Genomic DNA, 12,455 nt, shown 5'->3' with positions numbered 1-12,455 from the left:
AAATTATTATAATTGTTTGATGAATAAGAAAGAAGAATATAGGAAAATGAATACAATAAGAAGTTATAAACATAACATATAGAGTGAAGAAGTAAATAAAAAGGCATTAGGAGCCTTTGATGATAAGAGATTTATTTTAGATAATGGATTAGATTGTGTTCCATATGGATATTGTATGATAGAGTGAATAGAATAGATTGTGTTTTAACGATGGGAAGATGGGCTCGGGTTTTTTAAGGGCTACCGCCGCGATTTTTTGCAATATATAAATGGTCAAACCAAGTATTAATCAAACTAAAGAGTGGAGAAAATCTCAGTCTTGGTATATAAATGGAAAACATAATGAATGTGAAAAATATCAAATAAGTCTTATTGAAAAAATAACTAAAATAAAGGTAAATAAAACAAATAAGCGAATCAATTTAAAAAGTAGTAAGTTAGAGGATGTAAAGAAAAAAATGAATATCCTTGAATGGACTGAAAACTTTGATGGTTATCAATTGAACAATGAAAAAACAATTTACTATAATCTCAAAATGATATGTGGCTCAGGAGGTGGTCAAACAAGAGCATTAAGAGAAGTTTATCATTTCGTAATGGCACAAAAGGGGTATCTTAAAAAATATAAAGATTCAAATGTTTTGTTTGTCAATATTTTAGATGGGGATTATTGTGCAAAGAAAATTAAACTATTGAAGGAATTTGAGAATGAACAAATCTTTATAGGTTCAATGAGTGAGCTGTTCAACCCCAGGTGTTCAATTCAATGAGGTTCAACCTCCAGGTTAAAAGGGGAGACAAATAAATATACCTTGGGATAAAAAGGGGGTTTATTTTTAGGGAAAAAAAAGGGAATCGCTGAAAATCCCCCATTCATTTACATGGGGAAAAGTGAGCCAGAACCAGTATATCCACCCTACATATATATATATATATATATATATATATATATATATATATATATATATATATATATATATATATATATATATACATATACATATACATATACATATATATATATATATACATATACATATACATATATATATACACACACAGGGTGGCCTGAAAGTCACTTTACCCCTTCCCAGTGAAGCATTGTTCTTGAACTCTTTTAATATACAGGTTTTATTGTACAGTACTTACAATAATTAATTTGACATTGTATCTGTATGTGCTCCATCATTCTTCTGAGTCAGTGTTTCCACATACCATAGTGGGCGATGGGGCAAGGGCAGAGGGAAAGGGACCGACGGAAGTGCGAGAAATTTATCAGGGCTAAAGTAACTTTCGGGCTTCCCTGTATATTGTTAAAAAGATAGAAATATGTAATAACAAAGAAATAAGTAATAACCAGTTTTTTCCATCCCTGTTGGATAATCTGTATTTTAAAATTCAGACCAATGATTGATATAATCTCAATGAATTTCCCTAATATTTCATGTGGATGAGGGTGTGGGAGGGAGAGTTAAAAAGCCAAATTTAGTTGGGATTTTATTCACTTTTATGACACTTTTTCAAAACATGGCCTGTGCCCATCTCTGGTATGAGAACATTCGCTATAAAAATTATAAACAATTATCATGTTCGAAATATGTGGAGCGTGACGAGCATTCCCCCGATCTCCAATGGACATACAGTGCCAATAGAAAGTCTACACCCCCTTTCAAAATTTTCACCTTTTGTTGTTTTATAGCCTGGAATTGAATTGCATTAAACCCAACTTTTTCCACATCGTAACCCACAACTTCCAAGTGAAAAACAAATTATACAAATTTCAGAAAATCAATTAAAAACAGAACCAGAATATCTTGGTTGGATAAGTGTCCACCCCTCTTATTATAGCAATTGTAAATTAGCTCCATTGTAACCAATCACCTTCAAAATCACACACCAAGTTAATTGGCATCCACCTGTGTTAAACTGTAGTGATTCTGATCATTACCTCTACGACCGAAGGTGAAGGAGATTATGTTTCACCCCTTTCTGTCTGTCTGTGTACAGGATATCTCAAAAATTTGTGCGGATTCGGATGAAACTTGGTGGACAGATTGGGTGTGTGACCACGACAAAACGATTCGATTTTGTTGAAGATCCGAATCTGGATCAACCATGAGCACCAAGGAGCTTTCAAACAACCTCAGGGATAAAGTTGTGGAAAGGCACAGATCAGGGGATGGGTATAAAAATATTTCAAAGGCCTTGAATATCCCTTGGAGCACAGTCAAGACGATAATTAAGAAATGGAAGGTGTATGGAACCACCAAGACCCTACAAAGATCAGGCCATCCTTCCAAACTGGAAGACCAAGCAAGGAGGAGACTGATCACAGAGGCCACCAAAAGGCTAATGACAACTTTGAAAGTCACATGCCTTTTATGGCAAAGACTGGTCACTGTGTGCATGTGACAACAATATCCCAAGCACTCCACAAGTCTGGCCTGTACGGTAGGGTGGCAAGAAGGAAGCCATTCCTCAAAAAAGCCCACTTCGAGTCCCATTTGAAGTATGCAAAAAACACTGGAGATTCTGAAGCCATGTGGCAAAAATTTTTGTGGTCTGACGAAACAAAGATGGAACTTTCTGGCCTAAATGCAAAACATTACGTTTGGCACAAACCCAACACAGCACATCACCCAAAGAACACCATTCCTACTGTGAAGCATGGTGGTGGCAACATCATGTTATGGGGATATTTCTCATCAGCAGGGACTGGGCACTTGTCAGGAAAGAAGGAAAAATAGATGGAGCAAAATACAGAAAAATCCTACAGAAAAATCCTACAGGAAAACCTGCTGCCCTGCGCAAGAAAGCTGAAACTGGGATGGAAGTTCACCTTTGAGCATGACAACGACCTGAAGCACACAGCTAAAGCTACACTGGAGTGGCGAAGGAACAAATCGATAAATGTCCTTGAGTGGCCCAGTCAGAGCCCCAACCGAAATCCAATTGAAAATTGCTGTCCATCATCTGGTTGAATAGTTTGCAATCGCGGGAACAATCGTCGAGTGGCAGACGGACAGTTTCTCTTTGCAGATTATGCGGTTTTACCGTGCGAGACATAATCTGTGGCAATGCTCACCATAACAGCCAGGAGGTGCGATTGAAATTATCATGTTGTAGGAAATATTATTTGCAACCAATTGTGTTCCGAAAGATAAAAGGCAATCAAAGTATGATGTTATCAGACAGTATTGAGTATTTTGATGCTTTATGGATGCCGTCAGGAATCACATTTACCACCATGATGATCATCAGTATTAAAAAAAAAAAACAAGGCAACATTCATTTGATCAAAGTAAAAACACATGCATTTGCTAATGATTTAAAGATAATAAAATCGACATGGATTGATAATAATTTAGGTGCAACAAGTATTTCAGTAACAATTGTAGTGTAAGATGACTGGACCATACCTGAAAACTTCAAACCCTCAGCCAAACAATATGGAAGGTAGGCAAATATTATCATAATTCCAAACTCAAGAGAGGGAGTACTACGAAGGTCCAGGAACTTCAGAAGGTGCAGCAAAAGCAGGATCAAGGGTCAAGGATCAAGAATCATAAAATATAGATATTATCTTGCTTGTACAGAGAAGTAAAAGAAAAAAAAATGTTCATAAAATGAAAATGTAAGTCAATAAATATCAGAGCTGTGGTGTACAAAATCAAGGATATGAGAGCAGAGACCATTGCCACAGCACTGCCCAGCACTGCAGAACCAAAGAACATCTTCAAAAAGTTGAAGGCGGCGTGCAATGCCATTGCCCCAGCATCGTTGCTTGGTGAATCTTGTGTGCTCAGCTCCTCTGCCGTACTGGCGTAGGGAAGAAAGACATATTCGATGAAATTTTTGTTGTTTGTTTATACATAGCATAAGGAATGAGGGGAAGAAGGAGGAGGAGTGGAATGGCAAAGGGTGCACAGCCGATGGAGAGAGGTGGAAAGGCAATGGGCAATTTGGAGAGCAGGGGGCATAAAGCCCATCTGGTGGGGACAGGCAGAGGCAGAAGGCACACAACAGGAGGGAGGAGTGGGGGGGGGGCGGGAGGCAGGTAGGAGAAGGCAAGTGGGAGGAGGGTTGGCGGGGGGGAGGGGGAAGGTGAGTTGGGTGAAATGGCAAAACTAGTGAAGTGGGGGTGGGGGTAAAGGTGATGGAAGGGTGGATAAGCAAGAACCAACTTGGTGAGAACGATGGCGACTGCATCATTAAGGATGCTCTCTCCAAACACCAACATATTTAGTACTGGATCCACATTCAGAGCATTAAATATTGCAATGGTGGCCACTGGATCAACAGCAGAGATCAAGGACCCAAAGGCAAAGCTGTTGAGTTGGAAAGGGAGGAAGTGGAGTTGCACAAATAAAAGCCTGAGGTTAATATGGGGTAGCAGCAAGTAAAGCATAGTTTACGTTAACTGATGAAAAGAATACATCGTTCATAGCTCCAGATCATATTCCACTTCCAGTACTGCAAACAAATATGACAGCATGAGACACTTTGCTTGGCTGTTTCATTTGAGAAGCAAATAGATATTATTAAACATAAATACTACATCCTGCAGACGTACAGCCAACCTTTGGTGCCGTTAATAGATTTGGGAAACATCTCCATCAAGATCAATCAAGTTTTTTTTTATCTTATCATTTAACAGCAGCGTATGGTGCAGCATTTATTTATTATGGTCAAGTGAGAAGGGATTTCAGGTCAATTGCTGGTATGAAAGCACAATAAATGAGTGAGACACCATTCCTTTGCCAAAAATCTAATTGGAATCATGGAATTCTACGTATGGACTTCCTCAAGACGAGACACGTTGACAAGTGCAAATGTGAGAATTTGGTTACCGGTAATTAAAATTAGACACACATTAGCAACGATTTGGAGAGTGGGAGATAAATTGGGAAAAGGGAAGAGGAAGGAAGGATAATAGGAGAAGAGAGGAGGGTAGGGGAGTCTGGCAATAGATGTAGTAAGGGAAAGGGAGATACATGTATGGGGTGTATGGAGATGGTCGGGGGGGGGGTGGGGGGAGGGGGTTAAAACGTGTATGTACATATTTCCCAACCCCGGCAATAACTTTACAACCAATTTGATAGGTGGACGCCAAATAAGCTTTTTTTTTTAATCAAGTCAATCAATTATTTTTGTTCAGGTGTAGTACCAAGTTTGGAATAGTGCTGATGGACAAAATTTCACAAGTATGGAGTACAATTTTTTTTTCTCCACCTTCTTGACATTTCAACAAAAAGAACATTATATTCAAAACATTTTGAAAGAAACAGCACCGATGATCACTTCTCAATTTAGTTACAGTACCCAGATGGTTTGAACTCACCTGTCAGTCACGGTAAGTTTATAGACGACGTCAGCCTGATCAGGAGACAAAGCGAATTGAGTGAGGGCAAATAATAATCAGACCACAAAAAAAATGTCTTTAAAAAAGTGGAGAAATAAGAAACTCATCTTGATTTGGTGTTCTATTTATGCACCAAAATGTTGAAGCAGAAAATCTACCACAAACTGTTCCCATTTAATAGCTACCTGGCCCAGCATGTAGATTCCACCACCGAATACAGCAGCAGAAATTGCTGTTCCAAATACAGCAAACACTGTAATTGAGCCAATATTCTGGAAGAAGTTTCCCTGTCAAAAATACCATCACACAGTTATATAATTTGCATGAGAACATTCCTGCACTAAGGCAATGTGTCAGTAATGGTGTGGTATGTTTTCAACTTCATTATAAAACCACTCTTGCGTCCATTTTAGCCTCATGATTATTATTGTTATTTTTTTCTTGAAAAAAAACAACAACAAAAAAACCATAAAGCTGGAAACCAGAATCATGGGTTTAACAAAAGGAAAGATGCACATTACAGTGCTTAATGCAGATGAACAGGGGAACCCAAAACGTATGAAAGATAAATATATGGAGAGAGAGCCAGATAGAATGATGGACATATAGTAAAAGTAAAGAGAGAAGAGTAAACAAAAATAGAGTCACAACCCAATTTACGAACATTTGCTTTACAAACTTTCAATCTTTTGAACTAAATTTTTTGAAACCAATAATTTGATTTATGACCTCAAATCAGGACATTATGAATTTTTGCTCAACTTCAGTCAACTAAGTTTTCAACTACGAATTCAAAATGTCACCTCATGATCTTTGGATGAGAAATTTTGATTGTGTAGTTTGAAATAAACATGCATCTCGCAACAAAACGCCACAACGGCACTCGCTTACACCCGGGATGATGACGTCAGAGCGTTGCTTCCCTCATTCTCTCCTACGCAGCTATGTCATTACGTTTGTGCTTGAGTGCATTTTATTTACTCAAACGTTCTTGTACATTACAGTATGGTACTGTAATGTATTCATCCATAACTATGGCTCATAAAAGGAAGAGAAGTGCTCAAGGAAGTGATACGAGTGGAAAGAAAGACAGGAAAGTGGTATCGTTAAAAAAGTAAATTATAAATTATCAGAAGGTTTTTCTCCACCTTCTTGACATTTCAACAAAAAGAACATTACATTCAAAACATTTTGAAAGAAACAGCACCGATGATCACTTCTCAATGATCACATGAAGTTTAATAATATCTAATAATTTAATAATATCGATATCAATGTCTAGTTGTGTTTTCGTTAGTGCACGTCGTTAGTTCCCACCCTATGGATATTGCAAATGACTTTTGCCTTGCGATTACAATGTTGATGACAAAACACAACAACAAAGAAAAGATTATGGTATATGCTCAATATGTGATGAAACGGAAGACCAAGAAGGAACCTGAAGAAGTAAGAGCAAAGATGGAGTCATCAGGAGGAACCTGAATGGGATTCGGATTTCAGCCGCGACTCCACAACCCTAAAACCCATCCAAGCACAGCCAAGTGAGCCTCACAGAAAAATTTCTGCAAGAATTCACTTCTTAGAGTGCTAGAAAATGAAAGAGGAATAGAGAGTAAAAGAGATGAAAGAAGAAAAAGCAAGAATTAGAATGAATAAAGGGAATTACAATAATAAAATAAAAATTAGAAAGAAGTATGAAAGGAACAAAGAACAAAGATGTTGGGAAGAGCCCGGACAGATAGATTTCAGCAGTTACTCTCCAGGCTCAAATGTAGCACCATGTACAAGCTACCAGAGGTCCGTGCAGTGAAATCCAAACATGAAGCTCTGTAATGGAAGTGAAATTCAGCAAAACATGAAGCTCTGTCGTGGAAAATATTAAGTGTTTAACAAGAGTTTCAATTTAAAACCAATCGCAAAAAAATGTTCAAGTTAACCTGATGGTCATTATTAAAGAAAAGGTCAAGAGCCTTTTCAAAGACTTCAAGAGCTATGATGGTGAAAGTTCCACGATGGAGACGTTTGGTGCGAATGATGGGTGGTTTTCACATTTTAAGGAGGCACCATAGCTTACATAGCTTGAAAGTGACATCGGTGTTACTCGTTACTGCAGATTTTTTTTTCTTCATATATTTGGTTCACAAGCACCAGCCAGAGTGACCACTATATTCGTTATGTCTGTGTGTCTGTGTGTCTGTCTGTCCAGAGCATAACTCCGTGGACTTTGATCCGGTATTGATGAAACTTGGTTATGTGTTCGATATCAATGTCTAGTTTTGTTTTCCTGGATGAGGGTGTGCTACGCCCATTGTGGGTGGAGCCACGCCCCAAAAATAGCCATTTTTAGGGGGTAGTCGGATTAAAAATCTATCTTCTCCTAGGGAATTGACTGAATGGAATGGGTTCTTCGGTATTTGAATAGCAAAATGAATTATCTAAAACTTGTCGTTGTCCGATTTTTCATTTTCCTCCCAAGGTCAAGGTCACAAGGTCAAAAACTCAAAAAAATTGCAAATTTTGACATAAAAATCATACGACCGCCCAAACTTTGAGAGCGAGGATGACAATATTTTTTATGTTAATCTTGAGGTCATTCCCCACCTAAAGTCTTGAAACCATTTTGCTCTATCTCAAACACCTTGCCCATGGTGCCCTCTTCAAGTTTGTTTTTACGCTGATTTCATCAAAGTATGGATAATCCGAGGAGTGCAAAATGCCATATAGCCTATATGACGTTATATTGTTCCTGGAATGTTCCAGAAGAAGTTTTGCACCAAAGGTCATAATCCTTGAACTTTGACCTTTAAAGGCCACAAAGGTCAAATTTTCAAAGTTCTGGGAATGGAACCGGGTTTTCGACCTTCTTCGACGAACTAACTCCAATAAGCTATAGCACATATCCTGTTTCCTTATTTTAATATCCACAACATTGTTTTGTGACCTTTAAAGGTTATGCAAAGGTCAAATTTTGAAAGTTGTTGAACCGGGTTTTCAACATTTTGCAGCGAATAACCTGTCACTCGTACCACATCATGTTGATCATTTTTATAACTTGGTCAAAAATTATCATATCGTCTCATCCTTGACTTCTGAAACAATCTACATCGTCAAATACCGCTCGTGAACCATTGTCGTCTTCAGACTTGTCTACATTATTATTGAATTTTGGGGTGGAATTTAATTTTTGGGGAACACATTCCCCCACGATATCAATATACATATATGGAGAAATCATTTCCGATTTGTGAACTTTTGATTGAAGAACTATTTTTCAGGAATGCATGTTGTTCGTAAAGCGAGATATTACTGTATATAAACACAAGAGTTCAGAGAACACGTTACCCTACGCAGTGTTCAAATATATACTTCAGTTTTAATAAAATAATGATTTTAACTGATCATTATAAAAAAATTCCAGAAGTTTAGCGCTATTGAAGCAGTCTTATTATACATTACCGTTATATACCACCTTATTTAACATCACAAAATACTGTAACACAGAAGGGTCACTTTGCTGACAATATTAAAAGAGGGGGGGGGGAGAAAAAGAGGGGAGGGGGAAGGGGAGCAAGGAGGGGTGGAGGAGCAGGAGGGAGGGAGACGAGAAGGCAGCACAAGGGGAGGGGAAGGGAAGGCAGATGTATGGTGAAGCGTTAATTACGATTCATACCGTCTTATCAAAATGCGTCTGCATAGCATAACAGTGAAGATGGAAACAAAATCCATTTTCTACTGGTCATACTATAAATACCACCCGGAGACAAACACCGTCCGGAGATAAATTCCACCCAGAGACATCCGGAGATAACTACCATCTGGAGAATCAAATAATGTGCGCATACAAGTATTGCAGCTGAAATGCGAAAACCTCTAGAATCTCTTCATCTAAACCGAATTTAAAAATTAAAAAAGTCAGGACCACGCTGAGGGGTACATTCCTGAAAAATGTCGTGAATCTCAGGGCATTGTTTAAAAAAAAAAACTTTAAAAACTTAAAAAAAAAAAATTAAAAAAATTAAAAAAATTAAAAAAAAAACATGGTCGAATCTCATGGAACAGTGATTATACAGAACAAATCAGGACATAACATAACAAAGGCAACAACAGGAGAAAGGGGAAAAATCCAAAATAGGGCGGAGGGAGAAAGTAGTCAGAGATGGACAAACAAGCGATGCAGGTAACAATGAGGGGAGTAGGGTAAGAATACTGATTCTGGCTCACTTTTCCCCATGTAAATGAATGGGGGATTTTCAGCGATGAATTTTTTCTTTTTTTTCCCTAAAAAATAAATCCCCTTTTTAGCCCAAGGTATATTTATTTGTCTCCCCTTTTAATCTCGGGGCTCTCTATTCAAATAACCTATGCAACAAGATAAAGATTTGTTCAAGTAGTAAAGTCGTAATGTGATTTGTTAAAGGTGATTCTAAAGAAATATCTGAAACGTCTAAGCCTCGGGACACTCTTTATCAAATAACCGATGCATATTGTTTAGCTCACTCATTGAACCTATAAACATTTGTTCATTCCCAAATTCCTTCAATAGTTTAATTTTCTTTGCACAATAATCCCCATCTAAAATATTGAAAAACAAAACATTTGAATCTTTATATTTCTTAAGATACCCCTTTTGTGCCATTACGAAATGATAAACTTCTCTTAATGATCTCATCTGGCCACCGCCTAAGTTGCAAATCATTTTTGTGCATAAACCACGCCATAAAAAAAGTTTTGTTTCAAATGTTTTCAGTTCGTGCCATGAAAATGAGAAAGTGTTTTTTTGACACGGTCGTGCTGTGAAAATAAGGAAGTGTTTTTGGACAGTCATGCTGTGAAAAAATAGGAACTATTCTGTGAGACAAGGCCTCGTGTTTATATTTCATCTCAGAACACGAACAGGCTTTTAAACATAAGTTTAATCAAAATCATTTTAGGGCATTTTAAGTATGTTTTAAAAATGATTCATACAATTTGAGAATATGTCGCCCAGTTATTTTCCAAGCTGTCTCGCCCGAAGTGTCATTTCCTGTGGCCACACCCAATGATTAAGCAATCTCCTCATCGTTGCCTTATAAGTGATTCGCCAGACAAAGTTTCTGCCAGACGGGATTTTCATTTTTACAACTGAGACATGAGCGATCTTTCTTCCGCAAACAAAACAGCTCAACACAAAGTTGGTAAGCTTGTGTATGGGTTCCTCTTTGAACGATGAAGCAATTGATTATAAATTAAATCGTGATAATTCTGATATATTTTTTTTTTCTTGGCAGGTCCTTGGAAGAAGAGCAGTTTACATATCACGACGAGGTGCATGAAATTAATGCTCTTATTGAAGAGGTCAATCATCTTAGAAGAGAATTGAAAAACATTTTTAATGACTGACACGACGTCTTATCACGGCCTCTGATCTTTTTGTCATCTTGTACCAATGGTAAAAAAAAACTGAGACATGGACTCACTCTCTTCCGATGAAGATAACAGCTCACTACAAAGTTGGTAAGTTTGTGTATGGTTTCCTCTTTGAACAATGAAGCAATTGATGATAAATTAAATCGTGATAATGCGAAAATATATATTTTTTCCTGGCAGGTCCTTGGAAGAAGTGGAGTTTACATATCACGATGAGGTGCATCAAATGAATGCTCTTATTGAAGAGGTCAATGATTTTAGAAGAGAATTGAAAAACATTTATAATGACTGGTACGAAGTCTTATCATGGCCTCTGATCTCGAATGAATTAAACCAATGGTGAGACACGTGTGTGTGTGTGTGTGTGTGTGTGTGTGTGTGTGTGTGTGTGTGTGTGTGTGTGTGTGTGTGTGTGTGTGTGTGTGCGTGCGTGCGTGCGTGTGTCTCTTTCCCTGTCTGTTTGTCTCTATCTCTCCCTGTCTGTCTCTTTGTATCTCTCTCTCTGTCTGTCTTTCCACCTACCTCTCTCTGTCTGTCTCTCCATCTATACCCTTGACTCATTATTTTATTTTTTTTCAGCTCGATCACACAACATAAGCTGTTGAAGCAATCTGGTACAACACATGATTTTCTGGAGGTAAATGTTTCTGAATTATTATTTAGTTATTTGTTTATTTATTCTTTTATTAATATCACTCTCTCTTGGAATGTCGCCTTATGTTGGTTGCATCATTAGTTTGGACGTGGTTTTGCCAGTACACTGGAATTCATTTTATTGGCCTTGGAAGGATGACAGGCTGAGTCAGCCTCCTGGTGTGTTAATTCAGTGGTCAACGAGGCTTGAACTTAGAACCAACACCAGGCTTACTCATATTACCATGTAATTATCTTTATAAAAACTAATTATTATCCACTTTTTGTTTCAAAACAGAATATGGTGTCTGAGTTTCGAAATCACAAGACATCTGAAGAAGATTGCTGGGAAAGATTATACATTCTTGCAAATGAATATTTAATATTTTCTATTTTGATTAAATATATTTGTTTTGTTTACAATTACTTGATTTTGAATTTCAAAAAAAGAATCAAGACATGAAGGAGGGGGGGGGGGGGGGGGGGGGGGGGGTAGGTGCGCTCCCCCAACGACCCATCACCCCCTCATCCCACCCCTCCCCTCCCCATGTGTGTGTGGGGAAGGGTGGGGGTGGGATGAGGGAGGTGGTGGGTCAAAGGTGGAGGTGCACAGGGGGATGAGGGGGTGGGGCTTGTGTGGGAGGGGCTTGTGTGGGTGGGGTTTATGTGGGCGGGGCTTCGGTGGGGCTTGTGTGGGCGGGGCGTGTGTGGGCGGGGCTTGTGTGGGTGGGGTTTATGTGGGCGGGGCTTCGGTGGGGCTTGTGTGGGCGGGGCTTGTGGGAGGGCGTTTATGTGGGTGGGGCTTGTGTGGGCGGCGATTCGATGTGGTTTATGTGGGTGGGGTTCGGTGGGGTTTGTGAGGGTGGGCTTCGGTGGGGTTTGTGTGGGCAGGGTTTATGTGGGTGGAGCTTGTGTGGGAGGGGTTTATGTGGGCAGGGTTTATGTGGGCGGGGCTTCGGTGGGGCTTATGTGGGAGGGGTGAATGTGGATGAGGCTTATGTGGATGAGGTTTGTGTGGATAAATGGATGGGGTGGAGAGATGGGTGGATGGGTG

At 38.8% G+C, this 12,455-nt stretch overlaps 1 protein-coding gene and 1 long non-coding RNA gene across 2 annotated transcripts; one reads left to right on the top strand and one right to left on the bottom strand.

The window, feature by feature from the left end:
• Positions 1–3,212: 3,212 nt before the first annotated feature.
• Positions 3,213–7,141, bottom strand: LOC147023460 (sodium/hydrogen exchanger 8-like). The gene is made up of 6 exons (XM_085888877.1): positions 6,801–7,141; positions 5,548–5,649; positions 5,342–5,376; positions 4,185–4,328; positions 3,682–3,819; positions 3,213–3,526 (listed from the first exon to the last, which is right to left on the bottom strand). The coding sequence occupies exons 1-6, from the start codon at positions 6,828–6,830 to the stop codon at positions 3,289–3,291; spliced, it is 687 nt and encodes a 228-aa protein (XP_085745003.1). The 5' UTR covers positions 6,831–7,141; the 3' UTR covers positions 3,213–3,288.
• Positions 7,142–10,220: 3,079 nt separating this feature from the next.
• Positions 10,221–11,960, top strand: LOC147023459 (uncharacterized). Its single transcript, XR_015060198.1, has 3 exons — positions 10,221–10,855; positions 10,949–11,405; positions 11,700–11,960. It is a non-coding gene; the product is annotated as an uncharacterized LOC147023459 (long non-coding RNA).
• Positions 11,961–12,455: the final 495 nt, after the last annotated feature.

Source organism: Eptatretus burgeri, chromosome 7 (genome assembly GCF_056783735.1).
Source record: "Eptatretus burgeri isolate ZD-2024b chromosome 7, Ebu_testis_v1, whole genome shotgun sequence".
In the NCBI taxonomy this organism is placed as follows: domain Eukaryota; kingdom Metazoa; phylum Chordata; class Myxini; order Myxiniformes; family Myxinidae; genus Eptatretus; species Eptatretus burgeri.
This window is presented reverse-complemented; position numbering and strand designations above follow the sequence as displayed.

Bases quoted from the DNA above. Each gene is read 5' to 3' on its own strand.
- LOC147023460 (XM_085888877.1), bottom strand. From the start codon at position 6,830: ATGACTCCATCTTTGCTCTTACTTCTTCAG. The intron at 5,650-6,800 runs GTTCCTTCTTGG...TATTTTTGACAG, and splicing joins CTTTGCTCTTACTTCTTCAG to GGAAACTTCTTCCAGAATAT. The intron at 3,820-4,184 runs GTTGGTTCTTGC...TCCCTACGCCAG, and splicing joins GTCGCCATCGTTCTCACCAA to TACGGCAGAGGAGCTGAGCA.